The 19,326-nt window shown below is 47.5% G+C and overlaps 1 protein-coding gene across 3 annotated transcripts in view; it reads left to right on the top strand.

Annotated features, from left to right (window-relative positions):
* The window catches only part of Itsn1 (intersectin 1), a 189,273-nt gene that overhangs the window by 115,662 nt on the left and 54,285 nt on the right, over nt 1–19,326 (top strand). For all 3 annotated transcript variants that reach the window (XM_059276967.1, XM_059276968.1, XM_059276969.1), the window contains exons 18-23: nt 555–781; nt 2,460–2,581; nt 10,287–10,534; nt 12,628–12,787; nt 15,731–15,936; nt 16,831–16,913. In XM_059276967.1, coding sequence (XP_059132950.1) covers nt 555–781; nt 2,460–2,581; nt 10,287–10,534; nt 12,628–12,787; nt 15,731–15,936; nt 16,831–16,913 — 1,046 coding nt within the window. The remainder of the gene's footprint in view (nt 1–554; nt 782–2,459; nt 2,582–10,286; nt 10,535–12,627; nt 12,788–15,730; nt 15,937–16,830; nt 16,914–19,326) is intronic.

Here is a 19,326-nt window from a genome sequence, read left to right as displayed (position 1 = left end):
CTGGGAACCAAACCCAGGTCCTCTGCAAGAACAGCAAGTACTCTTAACCACTGAGCCATTGCTCCAGCCCCAGATGTCAGTTAATGTGTTTCACCTTCAGGTTTGGGAGCAACATGTATGCACGTCAGTGTGGTGCCTTCTGCATGGGGGACTGTAAGACTCTCGTAGTTACGTGCTCACTTAAGCAGTGCCTGTTTGCAGTATGTTAGATGTCCAGTTTTCATCAAGTTTATGTTCATCTGGGTTCTGTAGCTTGGTTTTGGTCTTGGTTTTTGTGGTTTGATAACAGTTTCAGCATTGAGATATACTTCTTCTTGGTCTTATAGCCACTTTATGAAATACATCACAGTTTTCTTTCTGTGTTTTTAAATCATGTGATTTCATTTTGCTCAGAGCCAGAGAAGCCATTCTGTGGATTCAATTGTGTGTGTGAAGAGCAGATTCCCTTGATATTTAGCAGCTCCCTGACCAGAGGGGCTTTTTGACGAAAAGCGGGGACAGGACTGTTGAATCAGGGTTGCTTCCTTGCTGTAATCAAGCGTCTCTGTTGGCAGACGAGTTCAGGAAAGGGACAAGCAATGGCTGGAGCACGCACAGCAGGAGGAGCATGCGAGGCCTCGAAAACCCCACGAGGAGGACAAACTGAAAAGGGAGGACAGCATCAAAAAGAAGGAGGGCGAAGAGAGAGCCAAACCGGAAGTGCAGGACAAGCTGAGTCGGCTTTTCCATCCCCACCAAGACGCAGCCAAGCCAGCTGTCCAAGCACCCTGGTCCAGCACAGGTATCGGAAGGGGCGGAGGCTGTGCAGTGTGTGATGCCCAGCTCTATCAGAGTCGCCTCAGTATGTCTGTTATGTACAGTAGACAGCGTCAGCTCCCCAGAGCCTCTGAGCAGGGTCTGTGCCTAATCGTGATCTTGAGTTCTGTTGTTTTGAGACAGGTACTCACTGTGTAGAGAGGCTGGCCTCAGACCTGCCTGCCTCTGCCTCCTGAGTGCTGGGATTGAAGGCGGGTGCTACCACTCCCAGCTTGCTTATATTAATATCAATGAGATGTCTGTCTCTGAGTGGATACTGTAGCTCTTTACTCCTTGGGTATGTTCAAATATGTTCAAGTTGCCTCACTCCACTGGTATCCAGGAACCCTCTGCAGACCTGAGCCAAGTGGCATGAATTCCATTATCAAACCCTATTAGTATGTATATTACAAATGCTGAACTTGACCTATTTTGCAAAAAGGTCACTTACTGTTTCTCTAGTTTGTTATTTTCCCCTGAAATTGCTAGGCTATGTCAACTGGGTTTTGTCTACACTGGCTTTTGTGCCGTTTGAAAGTGTGTCTGGTTTTTTTTTTTTGCTCTTTCAATACAATTTGCCTCTTTAAAAATTTAAATAAGTAGAAGGTTGACCTAAATTTGTTTAGGGAAAGTTAACTAATAAAAGCTACCCCTTAGATAATATCAGGTGAAAACTCAGATGTGTTTTCAAAATCCTTAGCCACACACAGAAAGCAGCAAATACCTTGACATGTCTCATAAACCACGTGCTTGCTCCCTGACCCCACGGTGGGTGGGTGGGTAGGAGTGAGACGCAGTGCTGGGTTAGGAGCTGGCCCTGCCTAAGGTGCTCTGGCTGGAAGAAGGACCTGGAATGGGCATGGAGGAGGGTCCAAGGCAGAGTCAACTTACTTTCTGAGGTTTCTCTGTGGTCTAAAAAGGAATTCACATTCCTTTAACCTCTGGGGCCAGTAAAGTTCCTGTGCCTCCTCTCAGTGTGAACTGAGGACAGTTTTTCTCCTTAGGTCACACAGATAATAATCTACCTCACTGCTTTTCAGCTAAGATGGGTGTCAGGTTACTTGTAGCTAGTGTGTAGAAAAATTCAGAGGGCTGTAATTAACTGTTAGCCAAAATCCGAGAGTGTCCTCTACCAGAATGCATTTCAGAATTTTTTCATTTGATTTAAAAATCTAAATTATCCTCATTATTCATTACCCAGAAGTACAGAAGACTCAGTTCCCCAGGGTCATTAGGACATTATGTGGAGTCAGCACTTAGGGTTATGCGATCCTGTTAAGTGCCCCAGAGACCAACATTTACCTCTGTTTATGTGGAAAGTTGTGTTTCTCTTCCTCTTCCCCTTCTCTAGCTGATCGGATCTGCTGTCATCCACCAGCAACGCCCTGGGTGGGGAGCAGAGCTTGTTGATGCTTTGCAGATGCTCATTGCTAGAGCCAAGAGACAGAGAAAGGCTCTCTGGCCTGCCTCGCCCACCACACTCAGTTCTGGGAACTTGTTTTTGGAGAACCCACTAATGAATTCTCAAGGTTCTTAGCTGCTCCTCTCAGATTCTGTTCCCCTTCAGCATTCAGTGTGTGTGTCAGAAATTCCTTGAATGGGTGGCAATACTTCCAATAGCATGTCAGTGATTCCTGTAATGTGTCCCTCCTCTTCCTAAACAGAGAAAGGCCCGCTTACAATTTCTGCACAGGAGAACGTAAAAGTGGTGTATTACCGAGCGTTGTACCCCTTTGAATCCAGAAGTCACGACGAAATCACCATCCAGCCAGGAGATGTAGTCATGGTAAGAAAGATGGCCGCCAGATGGCAAAAGATGGCAAAGATTGGCATCTGGCCTCTTTTTGCACTTTGTTGCACAATCAGGAAATCTCCATTGAGTGTGAAATCCAAGGGTGCAGAGTCGAGGTCTTTGGAGCAGAAACTCAACGTTCCTTCCTTTGTCTCAGAATGGAAGTTTGTGTTCAAAGTGTGTCTTGACAGCACTTTAATGCAGGTGATAAGGACAGTGTGTGGATTGCACCTTTAGTGTGCGTTCAGTCCCGTGACTGCCTGATCGTGTAGGCTAGACCACTGCACACTATGAAGAGTCTTGAAGAAGTAGTTGTAAATGCAGAATTCCTCCGCTCCCAGCTGCTGCAAGTTACGGGTTGGTTTGGTTTTTTAAGTGATGAATTAAATACAGAGAATGTGCATTACTCTTTGGAAAATTAACAAAAATGTTGAGTTTTGCTTTGCTGCAGTTCGTGCTCCTGGCGTAAATGAACAACCCAATGCAGTCTATATTGTAACGTTACAAGAACTAATTCTAAAAGGAGAATAAAGCACCGTGGTTGATCTGAATTATTTTCTAAATGACTTGAATTTCTTGATTCACTTACAAGTAACCGAAAGTTAAGAATTGAGACATATGTGTTTTTCATCCTAGGATATTAAACAGTGATCTGTGTTTCAATGAGGAACTATTGCATTAGTGGGGAGCCTCTAACAACTGACTCCTTTTCCCGGAGTTGGCCAGCTAACCCCAGTTTGATTCCATGAGTAGAACTTAGACGACTGTAAGGTGCACCATGTCATTAAACGTCTTTCACCTTGCTTTTAACCCTTTGCTTTCCTGGTGGAGGTTAAGAGGGAAAGGGTAAGTGCCTCCGTCAGGAAGTCTGCCTCTCGCTCATGTCTCGTTCTTTAAATCGCTTTACTTCTGTGTAAGTGAGCAGACCTTTGGATGTTGTGGCAGTGAAAACATGTTGGGATCTGTACCGTAGGGTTGTGCTGAAAAGAAAAATGTAAATCGTGAGCGTTTGTGTGCTGGATTCTGTTTGCTGGACTCAGTCTGCAGGTTCCATGCTTGTCAAGGTTCCGCCTGGCGCTTAGATTAAACTTACAATTAAACATTTGAAACTTTTTCTCTTAAAAGAGAAGAGTCGAATGATTTCCTTCCTGGCTTACAAAACTATTTATTTCCTTCCTTGCCTTCTCGACACGGGGTCTCCTGTAGCTCAGGCTGACCTCAAGCCATGTAGCCAAGGCTGGCCTTAAACTCTGGCTTGTCCTGCCTCTGCTCCCTCAAGGACCATGAGTGTGAAGACAGTAGAGGCTGACGAGTTATTTGCCAATCTCGTGACATTGAGTAATTCGGGGCTCACTTATACTTCTGTCAGGATTGCAGTCATCCGTTTCTCAGATTCCTCAAAACGGCGTTGAAAAACAGCAGACTTCAGCCATCCATGTTTCCCCTTTGAATACGGGAAGTCTTGGTGGGGGAGGGGTCCTTTAAAATACTTTGCTTTGAGACCAATTTGCTCCCAAACTATGTTTTCATTGTTAACAGTCGAATGCGCCGTCTTGTGTGTTGTCCATATTCTGAAGGTTTGATCATGTAAAGAAAATAGAAGATGATGTCTGCCATTTGAATACTTAAATCCCTCTTGGAAAAGGCGTGAGAAACAGATGAACCCAGTCGGTGATGTAGTTCTCCGTGACTGTCCAGTAGCCTAGCAACTTAAAGAAGAACGGAGTCGGTGTGAATGATGTGCTCAGGGGCTCCTTTAACTGAGGCTGCTCATCATCCCTGATGGCTGAGGCTTAGAGCATTAGCAATAATGGCCTCTTTTCTGATGTGGAGGTCGCCATTCCTGGGGGGGTGTGTCTGTGTGTCTGTCTGTGTGTCTGTGTGAAGTTTGACATCTGGTACGCGTTGCCCACACACCTGGACAGGCAATGAGAGGAATTTTACTTGTTAAGATCTAGCTGAGGATCGAGCACCAGCCGAATATCTGAACGCTGGGGCCAAGATGAGAGGAGCATCAGGTGTGTCAGAATAGCTCAAGGAATTTCAGAGTGGCTTAGTGTGTAAAGGAGCTTGCACACGAGCCTGAGCCTGAGCCTGAGCTGTCTGATCCCTGTCACCATGGCAAGGTGGAAAGAGGGCGTCCACCCCACAGCTGTCCTCCAGCTTACACGTGCCCTCTTCACCCCACCCCCATGTCCACCTCCACATGCGTGCACTCTACAGACGTAAGTACATTTCTTTTTTAATCACGGCCTTGCTTAGCCCCTAGACGGGATGGCAACTTTCAATCCGAATACACAGTGCAGAATTCTCTCTAGTCCTTTCACTGGGGACTCGGGAACCTATCATCTAGCCCCACCCCTTTGTCCTGTCAGAACTAATCCTAAGTCATTTCTAGAAAATCATCCAAAGTCCAAGGGCTTCTGTCACAGTTACCAGCTACCTAGTCATTTTGTGCTGAAATCGCTCCCTGTCTCCTCCTCGCCGGCACTGGGATTATAGGCATGTGCCACCACTCCTTGCTTTTATATGGAGTATAGGGATCCAAACTCAGATCCTCATGCCTGTGTGGCAAGAGTTTGCATTCTTTTTCTACTTGTGGAGAAAAACTTAATATAAAAAGCATTTTCTTCCACCTTCTTTAGCTCTCCAAAATGTTATCACCTGGGTTCAACTCCTTTCACAGTTAGTCTGAACATCACTGAGAGACTAGTGTGCACATCCATTGACAGGCGTAGGGCCAGATCTGACGAGTTAGGTGCTTCAGATAGTAACATAGCCAGCTTCGTGCATTCGCACATCCTCCTGTGCACCACGACAGCAGGCTTGCTTAGTTGTAGTAAAGGAAGGATTCCCTGGCCTCGAGGCTCCTGCTTTACAAAAGACATTTGAGGGGCTGGAGAGATGGCTCAGTGGTTAAGAGCACGGTCTACTCTTCCAAAGGACCCAGGTTCAATTCCCAGCACCCACATTGCAACTCACAACTGTCTGTAACTCCAGTTCCAGGGGACCTGACGCCTTCACACCAATGCACATAAAATAAATTTAAATAAATTATATAGAAAAAAAGAAGAGATATTAAAAGATATTAAATGTTTAATATCCTTACATAAGCAGGCAAGATGCCCATGCACAAATTTAATAATAATAGTAGAAATAGAACCACCATATGATCCAGCTCTACCATTCCTGGGCATATATATACAGGACTCTATCCTACTCCACAGAGATGCTTAGCTCATCCGTGTTCATTGTTATATTATTCATGGGAGCCATAGAATCAACCTAGATGTCCATCAGCTGATGAACGGACAATGAAAATGTGGGACATACGGACAGTGGAATTAGGAAGATTATAGTTAAACAGATAGAACTAGGAAAAATTGTATTGAGTAAGGCTGCCCAGGAACAGGAGGTCAGATGCTGTGTGAACTCTTGCATGGGTGGATCCTAGCTTGGAACCTTTAGCTTTGTTTGACTTGGAGGAGCTGTAGAATCTAGGAAACTAGAGATGGATCACTGGGGGGCCTTAGAGGAGGGGGCTAGCAGAATACAGGTGACATGAAAGTGTTGTCGAGGATAGGGTGCAGGGGGATGCTGGCAGTGGAAAGGGTAAATCAGGGATGGGGTGGTAGGATGCAGAAGATCGGGGGAGGGGACAAGGGGCAGCATAGAGAGATAAGGACGTATGGAAATCCACCATTTGTAAACCAAGGTTTAGAAAAATGTAAGTTAAGAGCTTGGAGAAATTGCTCAGTAGCTCAGAGCACTCCCTGCTCTTCCCAAAGACCCAAATTCAGTTCCCAGCAGCCATGACAGGCAACTCTTAACCACCTGTAACTCATCAGATCTACAAGGGATCTGATGTCCTCTTCTAGCCTCCAAGGACAAGTGTGCATGTGTGCCTACGTGCACATAGACATATTAATTTTTTTAAGTTAAAAAATTTAAGAGTTTGAAGGATGGTTGGATAATGTACCCCAGGGCAGGAGAGAGCAAGGAATGGACCCAGAGTCCCACGGTCCCTTGCTGTGGGAAGTTCTGTATGGCAAATGTGTTGCTAATTATTCGATAAATAAAACACTGATTGGCCATTGGCTAGGCAGGAAGTGTAGGCAGGGCAAGGAGGAGAATAAAGCTGGGAAGTGGAAGGCTGAGTCAGAGAGACACTGCCAGCCGCCACGATGAGAAACAGCTTGTGAAGATGCCGGTAAGCCACGAGCCATGTGGCAAGGTATAGATTAAAGGAAATGGATTAATTTAAGCTATAAGAACAGTTAGCAAGAAGCCTGCCACGGCCATACAGTTTGAAAGCAACATAAGTCTCTGTGTTTACTTGGTCGGGTCTGAGAGGCTGTGGGACTGGCAGGTGAAAGAGATTTGCCCTGACTGTGGGCCAGGCAGGAAAACTCCAGCTACAGTCCCTCTTCAAAGTCATATCCCCAAAAATCTAACACTCTTTCACTGGGCCCCATCTCCTAACGGCTCTTCCGCCTCTCAGTAGTGTTGTGCTGGTGAAGCTTTTGGCACACAGCCAGGAATGTCATTCAGGACCCAAATGTAACAGCAGTGCTTCCTCTGGAATCAAGTTGGAAATGTAAGAAAAACCAAAGCTGCCTAGTGAAACGGTGGCCAGTGTGCAGGTAGCCGCTAGACTTCGGCTTTAACCAAGTGGATTTAAATCTGAAGTGACCACTGTGCACATCTGGCCTTTACATCCAGCAGGTGAGATGTACAGTGAATAGTTAGTACTGTCGACTTGCTCTGGGCCCAGATTCCAGAAATGTAAGTAGAATCTAGGGGCTGCGCTTCAATTCCATGATGTGCTATCGGAATTATTCCCAAAGAAACTGGGATGAATGGGATAGACCTGGTTAGATAAATTATATTAAGATTAAACTTATTTGTTAAATAGAACAAGAATCCCTCTTAAAAGCTACCATTGGGTGAGTGTGCTTTGTGAAAAGTCCAAGTCTTAGTCTGCCATGTTACCAAATTTATGTCCTTAACCTCTTTATCTGTTGTAGTCTTGTGTGTTTCCAAAATTGGCTTGGCGTTTTGGGCAAAGTTTTCCAAATCCGAGAAGAAATATCTCTCGCTTTCATGTTGCCCCTTTTGTTTTGTTCCAAGTGGCTAAGTGTTAAGAATGAGTTCCTGCTCCCTCCTCCAGACCTTAACCGTAGTCATTAAACTAAGCCATCCTGTGAGATAATGTAAGTCACTGTCCTGAGGCTACACACTGTTGTCGAGGGCAGTAAGTGAAGCCCAGGCTGATTTCTTCTTTGCCTTGTAGATGGGAGCTCTTGTTGGTGAAGGCGAATCTGAGCTCGGGGTCCCTCTAGCTCCTGAGGATGTTTAGAGGTGCGCATGGTTTCTGCCCTTGCTAGTGGCAGACCAGGTGTGGTTTTGTAGCTGGGTGAGGGCTAGATCTTTTCTTAGGGTCAGACATTGCCTCTGGACTTCTGATCTCATTCCTTACATCCACCCAAGGCTCCTTAAACAGATAACAGTAGATCCTGCAGTTGGCATTTATGGCGGTGAGAGTTCCAGACAGACAGAAATGAGATATCAAATGGGTCCCTATAGGAGATGATCTGGCAGGAGGTTAACCGGAGCCAGGGTTCGAGACAGGCTTCTGGAGCCGAGAACCAACCAAAGCTTGTTTTCAGTAAACTAGATCGAAACTAGGTAGCAGGACCAAAGTCCAGACATGAGAACATTGCATAAGGTCAGAGCTGGATTTCCAAAACTCTGTTGTTAAACTTTTAAAGGTTTATCAGAAGCACACACCTTTAATCCCTGCACCTGAGAGGCAGAAGTAGGCGGATCTCTGAGTTCCGGGCTGGCCTGGTCTACAGAGGGAGTTCCAGGACAGCCAAGGCTGCACAGAGAAACTGTCTCCAAAGCAGAACAGACAACAAAGATGTGTCAGTTCTCAGAGCACTATGCTAACACGGACATGTTAGACAAAGAAACGAGGCAGGCCTCGGAAGTTAAGCTTGCCCGGTGCATACAGTTAATAGCTACAGAACCTGTATTTAAAATGGAGGCAGTCTAAATGCAGAGCCCTTTTCTCCACCATTACACTCAGCAGTCTTTTGTGTTCGATATAAACTCATCACTTGCTCCACCTGACATTTCCTTCAGTCCTGAGTTGGAGGTCGAAGAACCTGCCCAGGGAGTGCTGGTGTCCTCAGAAGCGGCTGTGTTTCCAGGGCCCAGCAGTTGCAATGTGGTCTGATGCTGCCACTAAACACAAACCAGGAGGGCAGAGGAACCCTCATTTGAGTTCAGCCTCAAAGTAAATCCCACTAGAAGATCACAGTTATTACAAACCCTCCTGCAGAGAGGTGACTGGGGCTGCCCAGGAGAAGGGAAGACAAGGGAGCCGAGTGGGAAGCGTGTCTGTACCTGTGTGAGTGTGAGCAGCAGTGGTCATCTGGAAACCAGCGCCCCGGGAGATCCTGTCCAGGACCCAAGAGTCCTCCTTTCTGTGTGGAGAAAGAATTCTCAGCCTTAAGGAATTACTTTTTAAGCTGGGCAGTGGTGGCCACACCTTTAACCCCAGTACTCTGGAGGCAGAGGCAGGTGGATCTCTCTGAGTTCAAGGCCAGCCTGGTCTACAGAGAGTTCCAGGACAGCCAGGGCTACACAGAGAAACCCTGTCTCAGGAGGAAAAAAAAAAATTATTCTTTGAGGCTAGAGAGATGGCTCAATGGTTAAGATCACCTGCTGCCCGCAGAGGACCCAGGTTTGGTTCAGGTTTGCTGTTTAGACCTACCCTACCCCTGTGGTTTCTGAAAAGTCACCTTAATGTCCAGTGAAGTGCCAGATGGCGTCGTCAGCTCCGGGCCACTGTGCAGGGGTGAGAACGGGACTCACTGGACTCCGGTCCTCAGCCAGCCAGCTCTCTCATGGGGAGTGTGGTCCTCCAGAGCCGTCCCCACCGCTCGTAAGCTAGTGAGGAAACTGTAGGGATGTGGAGGAAGGCTTGGGCCGTTTTAAATAGCTCTTTGGGGACAGAACTGAGGTTAAAGCATTCAGCATAGTAGACAGCCCCTCTGAAAATTTAAACAAAAGGCTCTGTTCTCCGTGCGATTTCGTGGATCTTAAAATTTAGTTTGTAAAAAGAAAATTATAGTCCCACGAAAACTGGTGACGGCTGTAACTAAGCACCTCTTTCCTTACTCATCTAGTGTCCGTGGCGCTCTGAAGAGGCTGAACACGTGGGTCAGCTTTGCTTCCCAGCCAAACGAGCTACGGCTGTTGTTTTTGTTTTTTATCCTCCTTGTCCTTATGCTAAAAAAAAAAAAAAAAAAAAAAAAAGCTTGGTTAGTGGAGTTTTTTAAGGATACTGACTTTATGTTGGTTGCACTCTTTGCTTGAAATAATAAACCCAAGTCAAATTATTTTTAATGATTACATGGCTTCCTGAGTGATGAAGCCTGTCAGATCAATTCACAATTCAGAATGTCCAAAGGCCTGAGGTACTTTTACTCGGCTGTCCTCAGGAGCTGGAGGGGTGGGGAGCAGAGTAAGAACATGCTTTGTCACTTTTCTGGACACTGGGACTCAGATGAAGACCATCTGTGCTGTGTGTCAGTCGTGGGCAGAGGCTTGGGGCTTTGTTGTGGTGGGATGATTGATGGGCCAGAGTTGACGGCTGTCCATCTCAACGAAACGCTGTGACTTCCCACAGGTGGACGAGAGCCAGACTGGAGAGCCGGGGTGGCTTGGCGGAGAGTTAAAAGGAAAGACAGGATGGTTCCCTGCAAACTATGCGGAGAAGATTCCAGAAAATGAGGTGCCCACTCCAGCCAAACCAGTGACCGATCTGACATCTGCCCCTGTCCCCAAACTGGCTCTGCGTGAGACCCCCGCTCCTTTGCCAGTGACCTCTTCCGAGCCCTCTACAGCCCCCAACAACTGGGCAGACTTCAGTTCCACGTACGTGTTAATATGCTGTCTTTGACAAGTTTGAAATCCAAACTCAGTCATCTTTCCTTCTTCTAGTTTGTAGAGTCTTGAGAAAGAAAGAAGGCATGTGTTCATGACCCCTCCCTGTGGCTGGCCTAAGGACAAGTTGGGGTCCTTGGCCTCCAAACTGGATTTAATGCCCGTTGCCAAACAGCAGTGTACCAGGGTACAAAAGAAAGTCATCTGTGTTTTGTCCCATCATTCATCTGTATCTTTTATTTTAGAGAAGAAACTGACAAATACAACTTCCTCATAATCCGTGCTGACATTTGTGTCAGTCAGCAAAATATTCAGTTGTTTCCTGCAGGCTGGGAAATGATGCTGTTTTGTTAAGCAAGGAACAAAAATTGCAGTCAGTCATGTGGTGTGGAATAGACAGAAAGTGGTTTCTGTGGACCCTGGGATGTTGCTATCCTCGAGCAGATGTGCATTGCAGAGAAGGGTACGTGCCCTGTCGTCAGAAAATGGCATTGGGCAGACAGCCTGTGAGCAGGGGTTTCTGATGATAGGGGAGCCACTGCCTAGACCTCCTTTTGGAGGTCCGTGCCCTACATGTGCAGTTGTCCAAAAGTATTTCTAACTAATGCAGCGAGAGTATGAGGAGGAAGGGCGTCAGACTTCTTTTCAAGTTGAATGACCGTTTAGAAGAGACAGCCTGGACGGCAAGGGGTCAAGGCGTGTTTCTAGAGAAAGATGGAGTGAAACAGCTGGGAAGAGGGGGCAGCGGAGCAGTGGCCGAGGACAGAAGAAGCCAGGGGAGGAGGGTCGCAAGGTTTCCTCACATGTATTTTCACATAAAGGTGCTCAAGAGTGCCCTCCCCGTGGAACTTCTGCCTAAGAAACAGCCTTCTACTGGCCTAGACCAGACTAGCCTTACTTTTCTCGGTCTTGCTTGAAAAGCTCTTGACTTTCCAAAACGAAGCTCCAGTTAAGATATAGAATTGGGCCGGGCGGTGGTGGCGGCGGCGCACGCCTTTAATCCCAGCACTCGGGAGGCAGAGCCAGGCGGATCCCTGTGAGTTCAAGGCCAGCCTGGGCTACCAAGTGAGTTCCAGGAAAGGCGCAAAGCTACACAGAGAAACCCTGTCTCGAAAAACCAAAAAAAAAAAAAAAAAAAAAAGATATAGAATTGGTACCATGGTTGTTTGTCGAGGCGGGGTCTCATATAGCACAGGCTAACCCCAAACTCATCACATGACCTTGAGCTTCTCCCAAGTGCTGGGATTACAGGTGTGCACTACCACACCTACTGTGCGCGGGACTCTGTGTGTGCAAGGCAGGCTCTAGTCCCGGCCCTAATGTCACGTTTCATTTTTGTTGTTGGTTGGTGGCTTTGTTTCTTCTTCTGTGAACCAGATCACTGTCCCTTCCTTGAGAACTCTGGTGTACCAGTCCTCCTATGTGCATAAAAGCATCTTTCCAAACCAGAACATCAAGATGGACAGTCTCAGGAGGAGTTGCTTTGGTTTTCAGATTTGCTTATAGGTCTTATAAAGATATAAACAGCATATTACATTCAGATCTACACTCAAAACAGATGAGCTTACCTGACAGTATAAAAATCACAAAATTGGGGCTGTCCTGAGATAGGACACCTAACCTGCTAGGTAGGCCACTGCAGTCACTGTGGCCTCTGGGCATCTGACCGGGTGTTTGCTGTGGACACACGGGACTGAGACTCAGCTGCCAAGCTGTAGTGTCTCCGGGTGCAGCACCCACTTCCTTCTTACTTAGCCGCTGCTGTCGTAGTAATTTTAGTACTTGTGAATGTTTCCTGCCTACTGATCCAGTGACCCTCACAACTTATCCAGAGTGTCAGGGTGTTCTAGAGAAGAGATCAAGATGGAGAGAAAGAACAGTGTTCTACTCGGCCTGAGGGACACTGCTAGTGTATGCAGTGGAGTCAAACCTGAGCCCAGCTTCTTTCCCATCCTCTCTCTTCTCAACTAGAGAAGCCCACATAAATGTCGCTGATCTGTTACCTGGGGTGCCCCCTTTGTGTGGGTGTCCTGTAATGCCAGGCCACTAGAAAGTGCTGCTTCTGACGTGTGCTTTTCTTCTAGGTGGCCCGCCAGCACCGGTGAGAAACCGGAAACGGATAACTGGGACGCATGGGCAGCTCAGCCTTCTCTCACTGTGCCCAGCGCTGGCCAGTTAAGGCAGAGATCGGCCTTTACACCAGCCACGGCCACCGGCTCCTCCCCTTCTCCCGTCCTGGGCCAGGTAGGGCAGTCGGTGAGGGGGTGAAGACTGAGTGTGATCTGTAGCTAGCGTGATTCCAGCAGCAGCTTCGGCAGACTTCTGTTGGCAGTGCGTTCAAAAGCAGTCTCCTCCTGTGAAGCTGGGTGGGCTGACCGAACCTAGTTCAGAACCTGAGACTTACTGTAATCCTCAGAGGTCAGAGGCCTTAAGCTGTCCTGCCTCTGTCTGAGAAGCTTCATTGAAAAAGTGGCATCAGAGCTTCAATGTTGATGGATTAAAAAGGTATCAAAACTGCCCTGGGGAGAGTCAGGTTGCACGTAAAGAAAATTCTGGGTCAGCCCATTTGGCTACCCCAGTGGTCCATACTGGAAAAGGTGACCAATTTCAGGCTAATGGGAGGGAGCCCTGCTAAAGAACAGTATTTCTGAAAGCACAGGGGTTGTTGTTATGAACATTTCTCTCTAGGTTAATGAGGGGTTGTTACTGTGAGCATTTCTCTTTAGGTTAATGTAATCATGATGAAGGAATGAAATTAATCAATCAAACAGCACATGCCCATCTGGGAGGCCCCAGGAGATCACAGGGAGTTTCTGTTCAGGAAATGCTTAAAATGGAAGAGACGGCAGGCAGATCCAGGGGGGAGTGGTGTACAAGAAGATTGGAGCTGCCTAGCAGCCATGCTCACAGGGCACTTAATGTGAAAGCCTAGAGCCTCCTGAGTTCCTGTGTCCAGAGCAGGGTCGGTGGCAGAGAGAAGGAAAGGAGCCAGCCGAGGAGGGAGAGAAGAATCTAGTGAGAGGAGCTGAGTGTGAGGTGGTGGGAGCGGGGCCTCCGGCTGGTACAGCCCATGGCGGAACACGGTCTGGAAGGAGAAGGGGGGTGCGAGCTGTACTGGAGCAAGCATGATGCCCCAAGGGAAAGGAGGCCGCCGGGGACAGCAGACAGAGAAAGCAGCAAGTGCCCGAGAGCATGCCGCCGGGCATGGGAAGGACGCCTGCCCGGCAGTCCTCTGCTTCTGCCCACACTCACACGGAAGCATGTCCTGCCGGTGCTCGGTGACCAGGGAGGTGCTATGGGTGAGGCGTGAGTAAGAGCCGTGGGGGCGAGAGTGAGTTCTAGAACTCGGGGAAGGCTGAGGTGGTCATGTTATCAGAGACTGCTTCGGCCGTGAAGAGCCCATCATGGACAGTAGAGTCCAGCTCTTGGTGACTGAAGGAAAGGTAAAATCATCCAGGGTGCAGGGAGGTGAGAGGAAGTTGAGCCCTGAGAACTCTGGGTTTGTGAGGAGTGGAGCAGAGGACACAGTGACGCTGTCAGTCAGTGAAGGTGAGGAGCAAGCTCTGAGGGCCTGTGGAGTGGAGCCGCTCAGGAGAGGCTGGGAATTGCACAGGGAAGATGCGGGCTCCTGGTGGACGGAACTCACCGTTCTCTAGCAATAAGTGCTGCCCAGCTCTGGACTCGGGACTGTGGTACTGGAGCCACCTCCCTGTTGTCAGTCACAGCAAGGCTCTGCACAGGTCTTTCTGAACGTTATAACTGCCTTAGAGGAGTGCCATCTCCTTGGTAGATACGGAAGCTGAGGCTTGGAGAAACCTACCCGCTGCCCGAGTGTCACAGAATCAGTAAGTGGCAGACCTTGATTCAACCCCGGGTCACAGTCTTGTCTGACCTCGGCCTGGTTCAGGAACCTAACATAGGGAAAGAGTGTCAGGGGAGACGTCCCAGACTTTTGTAAAGGCGCCCAGCCAACGGCTGCCCTTCCGTTCTGGCCTGGAAGTCCATGAGGTAGTTGAGAGGATTAGCAAGGGAGAAGCACTGGATCCGTGAGCAAGGAGGGAAACGGGGTGGAGAATAGTGACCTGGGGGCTAGAATGGAAGAAAGTCAGTGTTTCCGTGTAGGGAGGTAAGAATCCACGCAGAGCAAGGGTTAGAGGTCACAGACACACTCACGGAAGCTACTGAGCAGATCTGAACACAGAACTAAAGATGACTTTAGTCACGCTCAGGGGGCTCTGGGCCAACTCTCCTTGTGCATTAACTTTTGCTCCTTATCCGTTTACGCGGATAACTGAAGCGGGACTTGTCTTATTTCTTTAAGTTATCGCGGTGATTTAAACAGATACTAAGTGCCTCCCCTGCCTTTGCAGCCTTGTCTCGTGCTCCACCCCTCCGTGAGCAGAGGCTGCCCACAGCCCCGGGTCCTGCTGCTTCTCCTGGACCCCTTGCAGCGCACTCCGCATGCCGCCTCGAGGCCTCGGCCTGGGCTGAGCCTCTGGCCTGGAGTGCCCTTCTGCAGCGCTAGCTCTCAGAACCCTGCTCATCCCTCAAGGCCCGGCTCTAATGCCGCTTCCCCTGTGAAATTGTCTCTGGTGCCCCGAGGCGGGCTCGGTCCTTCTCGCCTCTCTGACCCCGCAGTGAAGCACGAGAACGTGTGTGTAGTGTATTTCACTCCTCCAAATGACATGCTTAGCTGTTTCTAGCTCTTCCTTGTACACTAAGTTCCTGACTAGAGGATATTTTTATTCCACTTTAAGGTTAATAAAATGTTTTGTCCAAACTATGTGCAGAGAGCAGAAGAGATGTTTTCTTCATCCTTCTAATCCCAGCTGTCTGGAGTTATGGGAAATAAAACAAGCACAGTCCAGTGCATGGCCTGTTTGCACGTGTCCACCCAAACTGAAATACCGTTCGTCTCCTAAAATGTCTGCCCCATCACAGTGAAATACAAAAGACACAGAGCTTCTGCAGCTGAAGAAGCATGGCTGGGTAGGGGTCTGCAGGCAGCGGCCAGCTGGCAGGGTTTTGTCTCCACGTCTGAAATGCACGGTTGCTGAGAAGCCACGAGGTGCCTGGCACTCGGGTGGGCGGAGGCGGTGTCCTTTGTGGCTGTGTGAGCACTGTGTGCACCTGTCTCGGTGGTAAACTGCAGTGTGATCACGGGTCCTTTATGTCGTTCCACACAAGGGTGAAAAAGTGGAGGGACTGCAAGCTCAAGCCCTCTATCCTTGGAGAGCCAAAAAAGACAACCACCTAAACTTTAACAAAAACGATGTCATCACCGTTCTGGAACAGCAAGACATGTGGTGGTTTGGAGAAGTTCAAGGTCACAAGGGGTGGTTCCCCAAGTCTTACGTGAAACTCATTTCAGGGCCCGTCAGGAAAGCTACAAGGTACTGTATTTATCTGCGTCTCTTTGATGCAAGCAGTATTAGATAGTGTTGTTTGTGCCCGTTAGATTCATTGGTGGGAGCTGCAGGATGACTGTCTCTTGAAAAGTTAGAATGTGTGTATGAAGGACAGAAAGGGAGCTTATGTTCGTGAGCCGTTGTTTGCCTCTGGCAGGGAAGCCTATGTTCATGTTCTGCATTGACTTCTCTAAGAATCCCTGAATTGTTTGGGAATTATGACTCTTTATGCTTAGTACCCAGTACATGTGGGGAAATAATTGGAAGAATGAATGAATGGCTTCTTCATTAGTGTCTGCATGTGACATAGAACCCACAAGGTTGTTATTGATTATTCCAACATATGAGGATGTCCAAAACCGGCCGGGAGTTGTAAGAGGATACCACTAGCAGGAATACCCCGTGACATCTGCTAGTCAGCACTGAAAAGACTGGCATTGAGCTAGTATCCTGTGTAGTGAGGAGGAGAAGCATTGGTGTGAGCGTGTGTGTCCTGTGTAGTGAATGGGAGCATTGGTGTGAGCTTGTGTGTCCTGTGTAGTGAATGGGGGAAGCATTGGTGTGAGCTTGTGTGTCCTGTGTAGTGAATGGGAACATTGGTGTGAGCTTGTGTGTCCTGTGTAGTGAATGGGGGAAGCATTGGTGTGAGCTTGTGTGTCCTGTGTAGTGAATGGGGGAAGCATTGGTGTGAGCTTGGTCGTTCATGCCTCTAGCGCCCTCACTGTGCCCTAACCCAGCTCTGGTGACTGCTGCAGCTGTGGTTTTTTTGTTGTTTTGGTTTTTGGTTTGTTTTTTTTTTAGCTTTCAAAGAGAAAGTGTCAAAGTGTCATTTGGCATTCTCAGGTGAGTGTTAAACTGCTCTCTTCTTCCTTCTTACAGCATCGATCCTGGCCCTTCTGAAAGTCCTGCTACCCTAAAGAGAGTGGCTTCTCCGGCAGCCAAGCCAGCCGCTCCTGGAGAAGGTGAGGACCGGGGTGCACTGAGCTCTTGAGGAGGCTGAGCACATTGTTCAGTGCAGACTGTAAATGATCACAGTGACTGGACTCACACTTAAGTAGGCCGTCTGTTTCTGTTCCACCTCCTGAGGTGAAGCAGAGGCTGAACTCTTTACATAAACTGCTTTCCGAAGTCCTTTTAAGATAGTGCTAGAGGCACTGGCCATCCAGAGCTGGAGTCTAGTTACTCTCCTGGCCGTGAGAGAAGCCCACTGCATTCACTAAGGATCCAGTTCCGAGCATAAGTCAGTCATGGCCTTGCGTCCCTATGTAGCCCTCCTGTCTGACTTACATGGATAATTGTATTGCTTTAAAACTGACTGCACAGTCCAGTGAAGCATTCAGAACACCGCAAGTGTCATGAGGACACCCCTGCTGAAGCAGAAGATCGCTTCTCTGTGCTCTGTGTGAGTGACCAAGCTAGATTATTTAGGCCTGAAATATTCATTTTCAATATTTATTACACAAATAATTACTGCTTTTTCTCCTCTGATCTTTGTTATATGACAGTCCTGGATATTACATGCCAGGCTGTGGAAGGAGGTATTATTTAAACGTTTTAAAAATGACCCAAATGTACATAATTGAGGCCTCACTGTTCTTTTCCATTCTTCCTTACGGGTGCTGGCCGACCGGGCCACCTGAGCTAAGCCTCTGCGTGGCCATGAGCAGATAGATCTGTAGTTACAGCTGTCAACGGAGGTGTGTGGCGACTTTTCACAGGAGTCTGGAATACATTATGTGATGACAGAGGGTTCTTCCTGCACTACAGTAAAATTGTTGCGTGCCTTAGAAACTTTGCCAATGGAAAGTCGAGTTCTTGGAATAATTGCTTCAGCAGAGGCAGCACAAATGAAGAGTCAAGCCAGTTCCGACTCCCAGGAACAGTAGACCATTCTTCGGAAGACTTTTTAAAATAATTGTTGTGTAGTTTATAGACATAGTTATAAAACCTCATCACTGCTAAAAAAAATTCCACCTTTTCCACATAACTATTATTATTTATTTTTATATGGATATATATTTATTATTATGTGAACTCCATTAGAATAATCATCTTTACACATTCACATTTTCTTAATAATTATTTTAGCACTATTAGAACAAGGCAAAAATCTCTTTTTCGATGTAATATGCCTTCAGTCTAATTAAAAGCAAATTTTACCTTTTCCCCGTAACAACAACAGCAAAAACTTGAGTGTCTCATGTGTCAGCAGGTCTCCCTAGAGAGGGAGAATTCATATTCTGGCTCTCTCATAGTAATTACATGATTTCAGTCACGCCTCAACTTCATCTTTGAAGTGGGCATAATAACCACCCTTTTCCGAGGAACTTGTTACTAGGATTATGAGATAAAATGTGTAAAGCTTTTAGAATGAAGGCCAGTAAATGTCTGCTCCTGCCTGCTTGGCCTCATGTGCTTGCTGCCTGGGAGAGCCACTTAGAGCTGCTTGTTCTCATGGCACAGCAGTGTGGAAGGGACACGTCCGGAGACAGCAACCCTTGAGGTCTTAATAAATAGGGCACAGCTGACCCACACTCCCTCCGAACGTCAGGCAGCAGAAGAGAGGCAGAGTCCGTTCTTAGGTGGTAGCTGTCTGTTTTGAAATGAGTTGGGCATTAGAAAAACCAGGAAAGGAAAGCTTGTAGGAGGATATTGGCATTAGAAATTCTGAGAAAGGCTATTTACAGATTAATGAGCCCCTTGTTAACAATACATTAAACATCATCTAATTGAAACTATAAAGTAGTCTTAAATAGAGTATCCATTTGGGTAGATCGAAGTAGTGGCTTGGGACTGGCCTGTGCCCTCTGAATTCTCTCATGGAGCCTGGCTTTCCCACAGCCTTGGGCAGGGGTGGGCGAGGCATGAGGAACCTCTCAGTCCTTGCAGTCCCCTGACGTTTTGCAATACCACACTCAGCTAGCGGTCCCATTTCTGAGTTTCCTGAACATTTTGATGGATACTCCAACATTTTAAATGGATTTAAAGAAGGTGATTTATATATTGAATAATCCAGGAAATGTGTAGAATACCAAGACTCCTGTCAGAAATGGCCGGGTGGGGATGCGTGGTAAACGGGAGCAGACACAAGCAGTCAGTGTCCAGAATACTGAGACATCAAATGAGGATGAGAGTGAATGGAGATGCCCTGCTGGAGCTTTGATGTCTGCGGGCATGGTACTTAGGTGGTAGCTGTCTGTTTTGAAATGAGTTGGGCATTAGAAAAACCAGGAAAGGAAAGCTTGTAGGAGGATATTGGCATTAGAAATTCTGAGAAAGGCTATTTACAGATTAATGGGCCCTTTGTTAACAATACATTAAACATCATCTAATTGAAACTATAAAGTAGTCTTCTGTTTTAACCGTGGAGCTTCC

Source organism: Peromyscus eremicus, chromosome 12 (assembly GCF_949786415.1).
Source record: "Peromyscus eremicus chromosome 12, PerEre_H2_v1, whole genome shotgun sequence".
NCBI classification, from domain to species: Eukaryota; Metazoa; Chordata; class Mammalia; order Rodentia; family Cricetidae; genus Peromyscus; species Peromyscus eremicus.
Note: the sequence above shows the minus strand (reverse complement) of the source record. Positions and strands in the feature narration are given on the sequence as shown.